General features: G+C 43.9%; 1 protein-coding gene across 1 annotated transcript in view; it reads right to left on the bottom strand.

Annotated features, from left to right (window-relative positions):
- GALNTL5 (polypeptide N-acetylgalactosaminyltransferase like 5) overlaps positions 1-17,174 on the bottom strand; it is a 55,907-nt gene that overhangs the window by 13,635 nt on the left and 25,098 nt on the right. Inside the window, 3 exon segments of the mRNA XM_040464545.1 lie at positions 741-760; positions 763-857; positions 7,217-7,466. Of these exon segments, the coding sequence (XP_040320479.1) occupies positions 741-760; positions 763-857; positions 7,217-7,466 (365 nt within the window).

Genomic DNA, 17,174 nt, shown 5'->3' with positions numbered 1-17,174 from the left:
GAGAGAGAGAGAGAGAGAGAGACAAACCAAGAAACAGACTCTTAACTCTAGAGAACAAATTTCTGGTCATCAGAGGGGAGGTGGGCCAAGGGGTGGGTTGAACAGGTGACAGGGTTCAAGGAGTGCACCTGTTGTGATGAGCACAGGGTGAAGCATGGACTTGGTGAATCACTATATTGTACACCTGAAACTAACATAACGCTGTGTGTTAACTATACTGGGATTAAAACAAAACAAACAAACGGGCGCCTGGGTGTCTCAGTCGGTTAAGCAACCTCCTTCGATCTCACAGTTTGTGAGTTCAGGCCCCGTGCTGGGTTCTGTGCTGACAGCTCAGAGCCTGGAGCCTGCCTCAGATTCTGTGTCTCCCTCTCTCTGCCCCTCTCTCACTTGTGCGCACGTGCGCGCTCTCTCTCTCTCTCTCTCTCAAAAATATATTTATTTTTAATTTTTAAAAATTAACTTTAGGGGCGCCTGGGTGGCTCAGTCGGTTAAGCGTCCGACTTCGGCTCAGGTCATGATCTCACGGTCTGTGAGTTCAAGCCCCACGTCGGGCTCTGTGCTGACAGCTCAGAGCCTGGAGCCTGCTTCCGATTCTGGGTCTCCCTCTCTCTCTGCCCCTCCCCCGTTCATGCTCTGTCTCTCTCTGTCCCCAAAATAAATAAATGTTGAAAAAAAAATAAGAAAAAAACAACAAAAAAAAACAAAGCGAACTATTTAGAAAGCAGAGTCTGAATTACCCTTAACGAAAGCTCCAAAATTCTGCTCCCCAGAGGTTCATGCCCTTGTCGTACTGTCCGATCTCATGAAAGTAATGCCTATTTATAGCAAAAATTCCCCCAGCCATTGCAGGTGACCTAAAAAAGATACATAAATATTAAATCACAGGTTCAGCCATTATGGATTTTTGCCAAAATTATGGTGAATGTTAGCAATAACATGAAAACTAGAAAACGACGATATTAAGACCAAAATCGTTAACTTAATGTATATTTAACTTGATGGATATACATTACATTGAATGTAAAATTAGTAAATTGAAGCCATAACTACCTAAAAGTAGGCAGTAACTTTCCACTTAGCTCTCACCAAATTGTGTCAGCTATATATTCTAAATGTTGTCTTTTTCTCTCTCTCTTTTTTTTTAAGTTTATTTAGTTTTGAGAGAGAGAGAGAGAGAGAGAGAGGGCATGAGCAGGGGAGGGGCAGAGAGAGAGGGAGACACAGAATCCAAAGCAGGCTCCAGGCTCCGAGCTGTCAGCACAGAGCCTGACATGGGGCTTGAACTCATGACCTGTGAGATCACGACCTGAGCCAAAGTCGAGTGCTTAACTGACTGAGCCACTCAGGCGCCCCAAATGTCGTCTTGTTCTTAAAAGGGAACATCATCTTTAGAATGTGAGTTTCCCCTGGAGATAACTACTTGACTTGGGGAGTAGAGCTTACAGATCTCCCTTTCTAAGCACGTTAAGTGAATATACTATTTACTTCTGGGAAAACCATGAAGTTACAAAACATCTTTTTTGTTTTGTTTTGTTTTGTTTTGTTTTGTTTTGTTGTCCCACGACAGCAAGGCCCAATAACACCGAACTGAGTAGTATGAAAATAATTTCAAGTTCATTTATTCATTCATGTTTGAAAAAGTACACATGAAGCACCTGTGGTGTGTTAGGGAGAAGTTAGTGCATCAACGGGCCAAGATCCCAGCTCGTGCGGGGGACCAGGGTGGAGGGAGGGACACTAGTCGCTGCAGTGGTGCCAGAGAAAGACGATGGAGTCGTGGATAAGGTGGCGGGACGTGGCCCAGTGTCTGATGTATTTTGAGGACGGGAGACAGCAGGTTTGCTTACAGGTGGGGGGTGGGGTGAAGGAGGAAGAGAGGGATGAAGGCTCACCCCAGCGTGTTGGCCCGGGGACGTCACATCTGCACTGAGATACCGAGTGGGCAGGTTTTGGGGGGAAGATTCAGCTGGGGACATGAGTGAGCTCTCCATTCACTCTAGTGGAGACGCCAGTAGGCAGGTGCATGGAAGCGTCTGGCACTCTGAGAGTGGCCGGGGCCAGAGACGTAACTTTGGGAGTCCTCAAGATGGGGCGATACACAGCACTCTGGCAGCGAGGGGGGCGTGGAGGAGACCACGAAGAACTGTCCCGGGCACCGTGACAGCAAGAGGTCGGAGGGAAGAGAGGGAAAGAGGAGCCACCGGTGCAGGAGGAAGACCGGAAAACCGTCTGCCGGCGGGCCCCGAGGTGAGGACTGACAACCAGCGCGGCACCGACACAGGAAGACCACTAGCGCGTTTTAGCGGTTGGGGGCGCAGAGCCAGATTCAAGCGAGTCTGAGACACCAGAGTTCAGAGTTGAAGATGGTGACACAGCCAGCTTTTTCTAAGAGGCTTTAATGCAAAGGAGAGCAGAGGAACGGAGAGGCGGCCGATAAAGGAAGATTGTTTTTTGCAATTGGGAGAGGAGCGGTCTCATCGGGTGGGCCAGATGCGACCCGCCCCGTCTGCGCCCTGGGTCACCGTGATCCTGGCCAAGCCAGGGGGCCCCGCTGCCACAGCGTTGCATTGAAATTACATCTCTACCCGACTTCCTTCGCACTGGACTCTACACCCTCGAGGGCAAAGGCCACGTTTTCTGTTGTGACCACAGTGTCTGGCAGCAAAGAGTTGTTAAACTGATAACTGAAGCAGGTTCACAAACCGGTCTTTAAAGTTAGGCCGTAGGTTCTGTTGAAAATAGGGTAAAAAAATACTTACAGCTCAGAGAACCCAAGTTACACCTTCTCAAAAGGGAAAGCTTTTATTCTAAAAAAAAAAAAAAAAAAAAAATCTCGAAACCGCTGGGAAGTGTGTGCATGTGTGTGTGTGTGTGTGTGTGTGTGTATGTGTGCGCGCGCACATGCGTGTGTCTTACCGGAGAAACGTTGAGTCGTAGTGCTAACTCGGGCACGTCTGAGACACCGGGAGAAAGGATAAAACGTCGTGATGCGTCCTTGAAGAGGCCCCGGGCGGAGTACAGGGGGCACGTCCCTTGGTAGCGGTGACCTCCCCCCACCCCCGCACGTCCCCTCCCTGGGGAAGCTGCGGGGGGAGCCACTGGTGTGAGCTCAACGCCACAATTCTCCTTGCTTGCTCTAAGTTTGCCAAAATTCCCTGCATCTACATTTTTTTTGAGCTGTTGCAAACGTGAAGAAATGTATCTTCAGATGTGAATGCTAATTAATGCCATGGATAATACCTAAAATTCATTTTTCCTTTTAACCCTTTAAAACTACCGACTTTTTCTTACGTTATCATACATTATCCTTATAACAGTCGAGCGTTGAATCACATGAGTTTGAACTGTGTGGGTCCACTTACATGTGGATTTTTAGATAAATACAGCACAGTACTGTAAGTGTATTTTCTCTTCCTTCTGATATTAACATTTTTTTTTGCTCTAGCTTATTGTAAGAATACAGTATGTGATACACGTAGCATTTAATACATGTTAATCAACTGTTTATATTATCAGTAACACTTCAGTCAACAGTAGGCTCTTAGTAGTTAAGTTTTCGGGGAGTCAAAAGTTAGTATGTACAATATACATTCTATAAATAATTAGCATCATACTGTTTTTTATGGCCTGAGTTTTTATTTAGCCTATTGTGAGAATTTTCCTTTTACATTAATTAGCTTTCAAAACCTTTGTATAATATTCTACAGAGTATGAATATAGTTTTTAACCATTTTAACATTGAACGTTTATGTTGTTTTTATTTTCTAACTGATATGAATGTTGATACAATGTGTGTCTCTGATTTACTTCTCCTTAACTCCTTAGGGAAACATTTCAAGAAGTGGGAGTGTTGCGTTAAAGAATAACATAAGATTTTTAATGTATATTGTCAGATTGTTTTCAAAAAGCACATGTGATTATGTGTATACTAACAGTGTATTAGAATTCAAAAAACGTTACTACTCAGCGACTATCAGGAATATAATTTCCCTAGTAAAATTTTTAGAGCCTAAAGCATGCCTGATGTGTGAAATATGGAAACATTACAAAATCATGTAGATCTTTTTTGTAAATGGAATACTTCATTTTAAATTAAATAAGTTCTTGGGGCGCCTGGGTGGCGCAGTCGGTTAAGCGTCCGACTTCAGCCAGGTCACGATCTCGCGGTCCGGGAGTTTGAGCCCCGCGTCAGGCTCTGGGCTGATGGCTCAGAGCCTGGAGCCTGTTTCCGATTCTGTGTCTCCCTCTGTCTGTGCCCCTCCCCCATTCATGCTCTGTCTCTTTATGTCCCAAAAATAAAATAAACGTTGAAAAAAAATAAATTAAATAAGTTCATTTTGAGATGAACTCCAAAGATCGATGGTTTTTTTTTTTTTTAGTAAATTAAGATGTCTACGCACGACCTTTTATTTATTTATTTAATTTCAAAATTTTTTGAGTTTATTTTTTTTTTTTAATTTTTTTTCAACGTTTTTTATTTATTTTTGGGACAGAGAGAGACAGAGCATGAACGGGGGAGGGGCAGAGAGAGAGGGAGACACAGAATCGGAAACAGGCTCCAGGCTCCGAGCCGTCAGCCCAGAGCCCGACGCGGGGCTCGAACTCATGGACCGCGAGATCGTGACCTGGCTGAAGTCGGACGCTTAACCGACTGCGCCACCCAGGCGCCCCATTGAGTTTATTTATTTTGAGAGAGAAAGAGAGAGAGTGAGCAGGCAGAGGGGCAGAGAGAGAATCCCAAGCAGGCTCCACGCTGTCAGCACAGAGCCTGACGCGGGGCTTAAACTCACGAACCGCGAGATCATGACCTGAGCCAAAACCAAGAGTTGGATGCTCAACTGACTTGAGCCACCCAGGCGCCCCACGTTACATTTTATTTAAATACAATGTGTCTTTGTCCCTTTTCATTTCGAAGTCTCTAACAGTAACAACAGTAAGTATGTATACTGATCACTTCCCCTGCGTCAGGCCTTGAGCTATGTTCTTTCCAAGTGGCGTCTCACTTAATCTCCTCACTAAAGCAGAGAGGCGTGTCTTTAATATCATCACCATTTCACAGGTGAAGGTACTGAAGCTGAGAGAAGTAACAGACCCAGCAGAGGCTACCTTACTGCACAACTCCATGGATGCCAATCACCTCTAGTCTTTATGAACAGTACCTTCTGGAGATGAGCAGTACACAGCCTATACAGCTGTACGTAGCAGCCCTGAACAGCTAACAAGTGATGGCTGGAGCAGAGCAAAGATCGGAGTTATACACAGTGGAAGGCACGTGAAGGGATCTATTATCCTAAAAGCAATGGAAAGACATTGGGTGACACGGGCAAAGTGGAGTTTTAAGAACGATGAATGTAGCCAGAGAGAGATCGGACTGAGGGAGGACAGCCTGCAGGCCAGACTGTTCCTTACAGTGAGGGCCTGGACCATGGGGACAAGCAGAGAGATGGACAGATGTGGTTGCGAGTCGTCACAATGGATGGGGCACCCGGAGCGGGTTAATCACTGGATTAGAGTAGGCAGTGGGAGACTGCAGGTGTGGTCATGTTTATGGCTATGTAGCATTCCATTATGGTTCCAGAGTAAGGTACTAAATAATTCCCCAGTTATTCCTCCCGACTCTTAGTCCTTATCTCATCCTCGAATTTTGTCACCAAGGGCAGGGGCTCAGGGTGGGGATAGGTACTGGGATCAAGGGAAGTGATAAGGTTTGGAAAACCCACTTGGAGCAGTGAGACTGTGGAGAAGCACAAGACTGAAACTATCAACGTGTAGAAGCGTTAAGTTCATGTCTCTTAAAGGAACAAAAAACATGGTGGACTAGGTCCAGAGTTGGAGATTCGCAGGGCTACTGTGGCAGAAGGGGAGAGGGATGTGGCAGTCGAAGGTGTTGGCAAGAAGAACCGTGAATTTATAGATCAGAAAGTCTAGGCCACAGAAGAAGAAAGAAACCGTGAACAGTAAAAGCAGAAATCAAAGAACTGGGGATCCTGATGATGTCCAGGGGGAGGTGTGGGCGGAGCAGAGCAGGAAAAAGTTAGGAACACCCCAGGCTGTGTCCAAAGAGACGATATCCGGTAATTTAGAAGAGAAAGGTACAGGATATGGCTGTAGGAATAATAGTAGCTAACAGGTATGAAATAGCTAATATATATGTAGTACTTATTATGATGGACAGATACTGCTCTAAGCTTTGGTATACACTGAGTCATTTAATTCTCCAACATCCCTGTAACATATTATCATTATCCAGACTTTACACATAAGGAAATAAGGTGCAAAGAGGTTAAGCAACTTGCATAAGGTCAACAGCTCTAGTTAGAGACAAAGATCAAGGACTTGCTAAGCTATAGTGTTAGAAAATTGACTCATGTGGTTTGTGAAACAGAGAGGCTAGTAGTAAAAGAAGAGAAGGAGCCTGGCGTCAGAGTTTTCGGGAAATGTGGGGAGTGACCTGGAGGAAGTCTCCAGCAATAGCCTCACAGATGCAGTTAAAAGTCCCAACATCAAATTGTTCTCACATGTAGAAATACATTTTCCCAGACCAAAAATCAAGGAAAATCATATTCATCTGTATAAAATTACTGACGAAAGCACTGAGATAAATATTTTATATATGAATTTAGCAAAGACATCAACTTTTGCTGAGCTATCCACAGCACTAGCATTTGGTTCATTGACCACATACAACTTGCTCCTGAGAACCATGGCCACCTTCTAAAGACGGACACCTGAAACCAGAGGGACACTATCCATGGCAGTGTTTTCTTTCTCTCTCTCTCTTTCTCTTTCTTTCTTTCTTTCTTTCTTTCTTTCTTTCTTTCTTTCTTTCTTTCTTTCCTTCCTTCCTTCCTTCCTTCCTTCCTTCCTTCCTTCCTTCCTTCCTTCCTTCCTTTTAAGTAGGCTCCACGCCCAACATGGGGCTAAAGCTCACCACCTGTGATCAAGAGTCACATGCTCTACTGACCGAGCCAGCGACGTGCCCCCATGGCAGTGTTCCTAACCAGGGTGAGATGCTCATTTCCAATCAGAGAAACTGAAAATCTACCAAATTCTATTATTATAGATTTTTAGAGACAACATAAATGACAAAATATTTCTCTTCATTAAGCCCAAGAGATGGAAAAAATAATCTCTGAAAGCTTGGGGGGGGGGGCGCCGCCAACCAGGTCTCAATACATATATGATATTTCCCCGTCACCTGAAGGAATCTCACCGAATGGGTAGAGTGGGTCCTTCTGGTCCATCCATCTCATAAGAGAAGACATTATCCCATTTAAATTGTAGGTGCCAGTTGAAAGCACCCCTTACAACAGGAGAGGGCCAGTATTCTAGGGTCACAGAATCAATGACATCTATCAGAGGACACACCACCATTTTGGGGTCCTTGGCAATGGCATGCAGCAGGGGCTCCAGCCACACTTTATTCACCTCGCAGTGGCTATCCAGGAACACCAGAACATCCCCTGGGGAGGCAAGAATAGGCTAGTGTTAGTGCATATGGACGAAACATCCAACGACCCAGATCGAAGTTCAATGCAAGGAGTACCTGTTGAGCGTTTACTATGTGTTTGGCTTTTATGGTGCATTCCATTTCACTGGCAGTGGGTTGGGACTAGAAACTCATATTTTATTTTGTGCAAAAATGTGGGCCATGATGTGTCATAGAAGTTCAGAAGAAGTTGGTGAACTGTGGGTTAGAGAGTAGTTTGAAGATTCTAAAGAAGCAGGTGGGGGGCGCCTGGGTGGCTCAGTTGGTCAAGTGAATGGCTCTTGGTTTCGGCTCAGGTCATGATCTCATAGTTTATGAGTTCAAGCCCCGCATCAGGCTCTGCGCTGACGGCTTGGAACCTGCTTGGGATTCTCTCTCTCTCTCTCTCTCTCTCTCCCTCCCTCCCTCCCTCCCTCCCTCCTTCCCACTCTCTCTGCCCCTCCTCTGCTCACACACACACACACACACACACACACAGTCTCTCTCTCAATATAAATGAAACTTATAAAAAAGGTTTTTCTCAAGCTGTCATCACAGAGCCCAACGTGGGGCTCGAACCCATGGACCACGAGATCATGACCTGAGCTGAAGTCAGACACTCAACCCACTGAGCCACCCAGGGGTCCCAATGCATAACCATTTTTGTTCTTGAGTTCAAGTTTTAATGAGTGTCTGCTTAGAGAACATGGGGAAAATTGGCATGGCCAAAGTAAAGAAAACATGTTGCTAAACTACATTAGATGGGCTCAGATTGGAAGGGACCTCAAAATTCAGGTGCAGAATTCAGACTTTTTCTTGCAGCCAACATAAAATTATAGGAAGTTATGAGAAATAGCCCATTTTGATGAGAAGAGTTAATATTGTTCATATGGTAATAATCTCCAAATTGATCTATAGATTCATACAATCCTTATCAAAATCATACCTGGTTCTTTTTGCAGAAACTGATCCCAAAATTCGTGGAGAAAGGCAAGGACCCAAATTAGCTAAAACAATCTTGAAAAAAGAACAAAGCTGAAGGAGTTCTGGATTTCAAAACTTACTACAAAGCTATAATAATAAAACAATATGATACTGTCAGAAGGAAAGACATAAAGACCAAAGGATAGAATTGAGGTCATAGACATAAACCAAATATCTGTGGTCAACTGATTTTTGACAAGGGTGCCTAGACAATTCAATGGGGGAAAAAAAGTTTCTTCAATAAACAGCCCTGACCCAACTGGACACCCACATGAGAAAGAGTGAAGTTGGACCCCCTACCTCCTAGAAAACACAAAAATTAAGTCAAATCAATCACAGACCTAAAAAGGTCAGAGCTGAAACTATAAAACTTTTAGAAGAAAATATAGACATACATTTCTGACCTCAGGTTAGATGTGACACCAAAAATAGAAGTGACAAAACAAAAAATAAGATTTCATCAAAATCAAAACCCTTTGTGCTTAAACAGACACCATAAAAAAGTTGAAAAAAGTCCACAGAATGGGAGAAGTTGTTTGAAAATCACATATCTGATAAAGAACTTGCATCCAGAATATATGAAGAACCCTTCCAAGTCAATAACAAAATGACAACTTAATTAAAACATGGGCAAAGGATTTGAATACAGGCGCCTGGGTGGCTCTGTCAGTTAAGCATTCAACTCTTGATTTCAGCTCAGATCATGATCTCACAGTAGTGGGATCGAGTCCTGCATCGGGCTCTGTGCTGAACATGGAGCCTGCTTGGGATTCTCCCTCTCCTTCTCTCTCTTCCCCTTCCCACCTCAAAAATAAAATAAAAGTCTTAAAAAAAAAAAAAAGGATTTGAATAGACATTTCTCCAAAGAAGATGGACAGATGGCTGATAAACGTACGAAAAGGTACTCAACATCATTAACCATTAGGAAAATGCTAACTAAAATCACAGTGAGAGAATACTTCACATCCACTAGGATGGCTAAAATCAGAAAGGCAGAGGATAACAAGTGTGGATGCAATTGTGGAGGAATTAGAACCCTGTCCTTCGCTGATAGCAATGTAAAATGTTGCAATCTCTTTCAAAACTTACGTGGTCATTCCTCAAAAGTTACACATACACTTGCTATACAGCCCAACAATTCTACATCTAGGTACACACATACCCAAGAGAAAAGAAACAGGTTTATACAAAGTCTTGCACATGAATGTTCATAGCAGCATTCTTCCTAAGAGTAAAAAAGTCATAACTTAGGGGCACTTGGGTGGCTCATTTGGTTAAGTGTCCAACTCTTGATTTCTGTTAAGGTCATGATCTCATGGTTTGTGGGTTTGAAGCCTGAGTCGGGCTCTGCACTGACAGCACGGAGCCTGCTTAGGATTCTCTCTCTCCCTCTCTCTCTCGTGCTCTTGAAGGAAAGAAGGAAGGAAGGAAGGAAGGAAGGAGAAAGAAGAAACTTAAAAAAAAGTCATAACTCAAATGTCCCACAATGGGTGAACGGATAAACAAAATGTGAGATATCCAGGGGCACCTGGGTGGCTCAGTTGGTTAAGCATCCAGCTCCTGATTTTGGCTCAGGTCATGATCTCATGGTTGTGGGATCGAACCCTGTGTTGGGTCCCTTGCTGAACATGGAGCCTGCTTAAGATTCTGTCTCCTTCTTGGGGGGCCTGGGTGGCTCAGTCAGTTGAGCATCCAACTTTGGCTCAGGTCATGATCTCATGGTTCATGGGTTCAAGCCCCACGTCAGGCTCTGTGCTGACAGCTCAGAGCCTGGAGCCCATTTCAGATTCTGTGTCTCCCTCTCTCTCTGCCCCTTCCCCGCTCATGCTCTGTCTCTCTCTCAAAACTGAATAAACATAAATAAACAAAAATCTCACTCCTCTCTGCCCCTCTCCCTCACTTACATTCTCTCTCTCTTTCTCAAAATAAATAAACATTTTTTTAAAGGGTCCCATTTTGGGGTACCTGGGTGGCTCAGTTGGTTAAGTGTCTGACTCTTGGTTTCAGCTCAGCTCATGATTTCACCATTTTGTGAGTTCAAGCCCCATGATAGGCTCCGTGCTGACGGTGCGGAGCCTGCTTGGGATTCTCTCTCTCTCTCTCTCTCTCTCTCTCTCTCTCTGCCCCTCCTCCACTCACGCTGTCTCTGTCTCTCTCAAAATAAATAAATAAACTTATAAAGAGTCCCATTTTGAACACATCTAATTTTTTCATACTATTGGAAGTACACACAGTGTTCAACACTTTGCATTTTTCACTTCAAATAGCTTCTATAATATTACCCAACATTAACATTTTCAAAGCATGTCTGCTAATTTGACAGGTGAAAAATTAACATCCAGTTCTCAAGAGGCCATCTACAAATGGCCAACAAGCACATGAAAAGATTCTCAACATCATTAGTCATTAAGGAAATGCAAATTAAAACCATAGTGAGATACCAATTCATCTCTACTAGGATGACTGGAATTTAAAAAAAAATTTTTTTAACGTTTATTTATTTTTGAGAGACAAGAGACAGGGACATAGCATGAGCGGGGGAGGGGCAGAGAGAGAGGGAGACACAGAATCTGAAGTGGGCTCCAGGCTCTGAGCTGTCAACAAAGAGCCTGACGCAGGGCTCGAACCCACGGACTATGAGATCATGACCTGAGCTGAAGTCAGACGCTTAACCAACTGAGCCATCCAGGCGCCCCTAGAATTTTTTTCAAATCTTTTTTTAACTTTTATTTATTTTTGAGAGACAGAGAGAGACAGAGCATGAGCGGGGGAGGGGCAGAGAGACAGGGAGACACAGAATCTGAAATGGGCTCCAGGCCCCGAGCTGTCAGCACAGAGCCTGACGCAGGGCTCGAACCCACAGACCACGAGATCATGACCTGAGCTGAAGTCAGAGGCTCTACCCTCTGAGCCACCCAGGCGTCCCTAGAATTTTTTTTTTTAAGACAGAAAATAACAAGTGTTGGCAAGGATGTGGAAAAATGGCAACTCTTCTCCCTGGCTGGTAGGAATGTAAATGGTATGGCTGCTGTAGAAACATTTAGAGCTTCCTCAAAAAGTAGACTTCCTGTGCGACCCAGTAATTCCACTCCTAAGTACACACTCAAAAGAATTCAACTACACGTATGACCGCGTTCCTAGAAGTACTCCTTACAACAGTGAAAAGGTAAAAACAGCCCAAATGTCCAGCCACAGATAAATGGAGAACCAAACTAAGGTATATTTATCCGACAGAATATGATTCGGCCATAAAAAAGAATGAAGGGCAGATACATGCTACCTGTAGAAGAATCCCCAAAACGTTGTTGGATGAAAAAGCCAGACACAAAAGGTATGACTCTATTTACATGAAGTATTCAGAATAAGTAAATCTAAAGACAGAAATCAGATTACTAATCTACCAGGGGCCGAGAGAAGGAAAAGTGGGGAGAACCTACTGAATGGGGTTTTCTTTCGGGGTTGATGCAAATGTTTTGGGACAGGACAGAGAGTGTGCTTACAGATCACCATGAATGTACTAAGTGCTGTTGAACTGTTCACTTCAACATGGTTAATATCACGTAATGCAAATCTCACAACATTGAAAAAAATGACGTCTGCCAAAGAAGACCTACAAATGGCCAACCGGTACGTGAGAAGGGGTTCAACGTCTCTCATCATCAGGGAAACGCAAGTCCAACCCACAACGAGCTGTCGCTTCACCCCGGTTAGAATGACCGTTATTAAAAAAGAGAGGAAACAAGTAGTGTTGGTAAGGATACGGAGAAGAGGGAGTCCCTGTGCCCTGTTCGTGCGGATGTAAATGGGTGCGGCCACCGCAGAAGATAGTGCGGAGGCTCCTCAAAAAATTACAGACAGAACTACCACGTGATCCAGCAATCCCACTTCTGGGCATGCATCACAAGAAAATGAAATCACTATCTTGAAGAGATATCCGCACCCCCGTGTTCATTGCAGCATATTTACGATGGCCAAGACATAGAAACAAGCTAAGGTGTCCATCGGCAGACGAAAGGATGAAGAAGTTACAGTATGTACATGATGGGGTATTATTTTCATGCCAGCTATAAAAAAAGAAGAAAATCCTGCCACGGGTGACGTGGATGGACATTGAGGGCATTATGCTCAGTGAACTAAGTCAGAGAAAGACGAATACCGTATGATCTTCCTTATGTGTAAAGTCGAAAAAAGACCCTGAACTCTTAGAGTCAGAGAACAGATGGGTAGTTGCCAGAGGTAGGGGGTGAGTGACATAGGTGAAGGTGGTCAACACGTACAAATTTCCAGTTATAAGATAAATAAGTCCCCGGGACGTAAGGAACAGCATGGTGACTATCGTTAACAACGCTGTGTTGGTATTTGAAAACCGCTGAGAGAGTAAATCTTAAAAGTTCTTGCATCACAAGAAAAAAAATTGTAACTCCGCGAGGTAATGGACGTTAACTAGACCAGGTGGTGACCATTTCACAATATATACGTGTATCGAATCGTTACGGGATATGCCTAACATGGTTTCGATGTCATATGTCGATTATATCTCAATTAAAACAATAAAAAGTCTTGTTAAAATTATAGCTAGTGAGGTTCAGCTCTTTTCAGGTGATTGGCGATCTGTAAACGAAATGCTTATATTCTTTGTCCATTCAGGTTTTGGAACCATAGATTGTTTCGTTTTTTAACGGCTTTGTAGATACATTTTACATACTGAGAATATTAACTGTTTTCCTGTGAACGTGGTACTAAGTCTCCTAGTCTCCAGCTATGTCACTGTCACAACCGTGTGACTGTTTGGGGAGTCAGCTCTGTCCTTTCCCTCAGGTTTAAGCTTCGAAATGTCTACTTTATTCATAGAACAGATGAGTACTGATTGAGGGGTTTTTTTTATTTTTTAAATTCTTATCACGATTTAATGGTTTGATTTTAAAAACTAAAATTAACGATAGAACTGGAACTTATTTGAGTTATGGTATGAGACAAAGATGAAAATTTTTCCCAAATTACTAACTGCCTCCCAAATAACTGCCCCATTACGGCAGCGACAACGGAAAGGGCTTCCTTCCCATGCTGACTTGTGGTGTCCTAGTTTTCAAATGCAGTGTACCCTTGGCACGGAAAGATTTAAATATTTTCAACTTTGGCAATTTTTTTATGGTTTTACTCAAAAATTTTTTAAATTTTGTTATTTATTTCTTTAAATTTACGTCCAAATTAGTATATCGCGCAACAATGATTTCAGGAGTAGATTCCTTAGTGCCGCTTACCCATTTAGCCCCTCCCCCCTAAACTTTGACAATGTTAATGACCCAGAAAGACAGCAAATGCAAAATAATTTGAAATTAGTCAATGTGCCGTACCGAGCTTCTCTTCATTCTGAGTTAAACTGAGAAGCATGTGGGAATCAGCTACCGACACCTACATTCCAATGAACTTCACGGTTTTTACACTCATCACAAAGCATTTTATGGGGAAATTTACACGCCATAACGAGGGCGAAGGGGCATGGGGTGCCTCTTGGCTGAGTCCTACGCTCACAAGAATATTCCGTGGGGATCTTCAGCTTCTGTTGGTTCAGTTAAAGAAAGGAGAATACTCTTTAGTGCTTACAGAGATAGCCTGTTCGACTATCTGAATCCCATCTAATCCCAGATTGGTATCTTCCCAGATTAAGCCAATTTCTCCGCAGGGTCTAGAGTGAGTGAAGGGCGTGAGGTCAAATCCACCTGATAAGGACCTTGCCCAGCTCCCTCCCAGAGAATGTGTGTAGGCTGTACTAACGACCCCTGATAGCTCAATCCATCTTCCTGAGGAGAGGCTTGTTCTCTGCCCGCTGCCGGAAGATCCACACTTTCTCAGGGGCCCTGGGGGCCAGCTCTGTTTTCAGAAAACAACAAATGCCGTGTTGGCCTCACGAAGTCTCCTCCTCCTCCTTCATTTCCTTTTCTTTCCTGCCTGTCTTTAGTTTCTGCATTTTTTACATTTAAGCATAGCTCATTCAGGGCGCTTGGGGGCTCAGTTGGTTAAGCGTCCCACTCCCGGTTTCGGCTCAGGTCACGATCTCACAGTTTCGTGAGTTCGAGCCCCACATCGGGCTCCACGATGGCAGCATGGAGCCTGCTTGGGATTCTCGCTCTCTCTCTCTCTCTCTCCCTTGCTCTCTGCCCCTCTCCTGCTCACGCTGTCTCAGTCTCTCTCAAAATAAATAAATAAACTTGAAAACAATTTTAAACATAGCTCATTATATTTTATTTATCTTAAATAACTTTTTTAAAAAAATATTTAAGAATGTGGTATGCAAATTATGTTTTGGAGGGGTGGGGAATTTACAGAGAATCTTTTTGTGCTTGAGTGAAATGATCAACTCTGGTAAAATATCTAAGCATGTTCACTTAATCCACACTGTAAATCCGTTAAACATAGCCACTCGGCTCTTGTACCAAACAATTCAAGTGACAATCCTACTTGAATTTCTAATTTCTGTTTGTTTGCTACATTCCCATAGCCTGGAACTGTGATGCAATCTACCCCCGCGGAAATCGACTTCTTGGGTCTGAGTCCTGAGGTCTGGGGGCTGGAGAAAATCTCTGATCTTTCGGGAATTTAACCTCTTTCACTGGCAATGAGGCTCGTGCGTTCTAAAACCTCCCAAAGCCTTTTCACCATTGCTATTCTGTACTTTTATTACTTTGGCCCTGAATTTCTTCTAGTTTTTCTGTATGTATTTTGTTATCATTCTGGAGCATATAAATTCAAAATTTGTATTTTATGAATTTATTTGTACTAGTCAGTGTATGCTGAGCATTTTGTTTAACACTTACTGCTAGAGAAGGGAATGTTCCGAATTACCTCATTTAATCATGGCAACAACCACGTTAGATGCCACTGTCCCCACATCACGCGTTGGGAAGCCGAGACTCAGAGAAGTGACTTGCCCAGGCTGCCGTTGCTGACAATGAGCATGTGAAGATCTCGAAACCCAGGCTCTGGCTTGAAACCCAGTGTTCTTTGCATGGTCCTACGTGGCCTCCCTTTGCTGTTTGTGGCCAAGAACCAGCCACTGCCTTTGCAGAGCTCAGCTCTAGGGTCCCTCTCCCCAAAACCACACGACCCCTCTGCATCCATCTGTAAAACTTCCTAAGCAGCCTGAGCGGCTGCAATTCTAGAAGCAACAGAACTGCCAGAAGTCAGATAATTACTGCACTCCAATTCCAGGCCAACTGCCTGCAGAGAGAGGTCTCCTTCTAGATATACTGGAGTTCTTTACCACCGAGTGGCTTACAGCAACATAAATGTATGATCCTATAGTTCTGTAGGTCATGTAGTCAACACAGGTCTTCCTGGGCTAAAATCAGGGTATCGGTGGAGCTAAGATCTTTCCTGGAGGCTCTAAGGGAGCATCACGTCTTTTCCAGCTTCTAGAAGCTGCCTGTATTCCTAGGTCCCTTCGTCCATCTTCAGGGCCAACCACAGAGGACGGAACTGTCCCGCACAGCTCTCTGACCCTCTCTGCCCACCGTCTGCAAGGTCCTCCCGTCGTAAGGGCTCCCAAGGTCAGAGTGAGCCCACCTGCATAGCCCGGGCTAATCTCCCATCTCAAGGCCCTTAATTTTAGCATTTTCATATTTTTTATTTCACAACTTTTAGTTGCAAGAAACGTGTATACCAAAAAAAAAAGAGATAAAATATAAATGTAGAACTTAATGATGTATCATAAAGCCAACACAAATATAACTACCCCTTCATCAAAACCTAGAACATAGCGTCCTACGATTTTGTTCCCCAGCTCCTACCACCTGATTCTACACGCTGATTTAACCAGGTGTGGGGGCGCCTGGGTGGCTCAGTCGGTTGAGTGTCTGACTTCGGCTCAGGTCATGATCTCGCGGTTTGTGAGTTCGAGCCCGCCATCGGGCTCTGTGCTGACAGCTCAGAGCCTGCCTCTGATTCTGTGTCTCCCTAGATCTCTGCTCCTCCCCTGTTCACGCCCTGTCTCTCTCTCTCTCTCTCTCTCAAAAATAAATAAACATCTAAAAAAAATTTAGTTTAACCAGGTGTTTATGGCAATAACTTCCTGGTCTTTTTTCCTTCAGTTTTTCATCAAATTACGCATCCATACACATTGTCTTTTAGTCTTGCTGATTTTCCAACTTTATTCTTTTGCATGTAGCTTCTTTTGCTCCCTCAAAACGATAGGTATTCATCCATGTAGTCATGTATAGTGTAGGCCATTCACGGTTACTGAAGTATTCTGTTATTTGATTATCACTAGTCTGTCATTACCTGGTGAGTCGGGACCTATGTATACTCCATAACCAATGGAGTGTTCCACTCCTAGATCCGTGCTCTGTGGAAACGCTGCCCATATCTACCAAGAGACGGGCGTTCGAGTACTTGTATATTTGGGGAGAGCCCCAAACGGAAATCACCAGAATGGGATTCAGCAGTAGAATGGAAAAATAATGTAGCATCATCAAATAATAGAGTCCCTCGAGGCGTTTACTTCTGACCACACGTGCCACAAAAGGTACCATGCTAGCGGACCCTGGGGGGATTAGGACAACCTCCTTGCGGGACGGCGTTATCCTGTCCACCACGCCAGACAACCAGTCTCTCCTTCCTTGTGAATGTCCAGCACCGATGCCAGCTCTCGACGCCATGCTAGACTTTAAACCTTCGCTTTGAGGATGTCAGTTGAAATCAACACCTCATCTCTGCCTTCTTG

The sequence above is a fragment of the Herpailurus yagouaroundi genome, unplaced genomic scaffold (genome assembly GCF_014898765.1).
Source record: "Herpailurus yagouaroundi ecotype Mexico unplaced genomic scaffold, PumYag 483, whole genome shotgun sequence".
In the NCBI taxonomy this organism is placed as follows: domain Eukaryota; kingdom Metazoa; phylum Chordata; class Mammalia; order Carnivora; family Felidae; genus Herpailurus; species Herpailurus yagouaroundi.
Note: the sequence above shows the minus strand (reverse complement) of the source record. Positions and strands in the feature narration are given on the sequence as shown.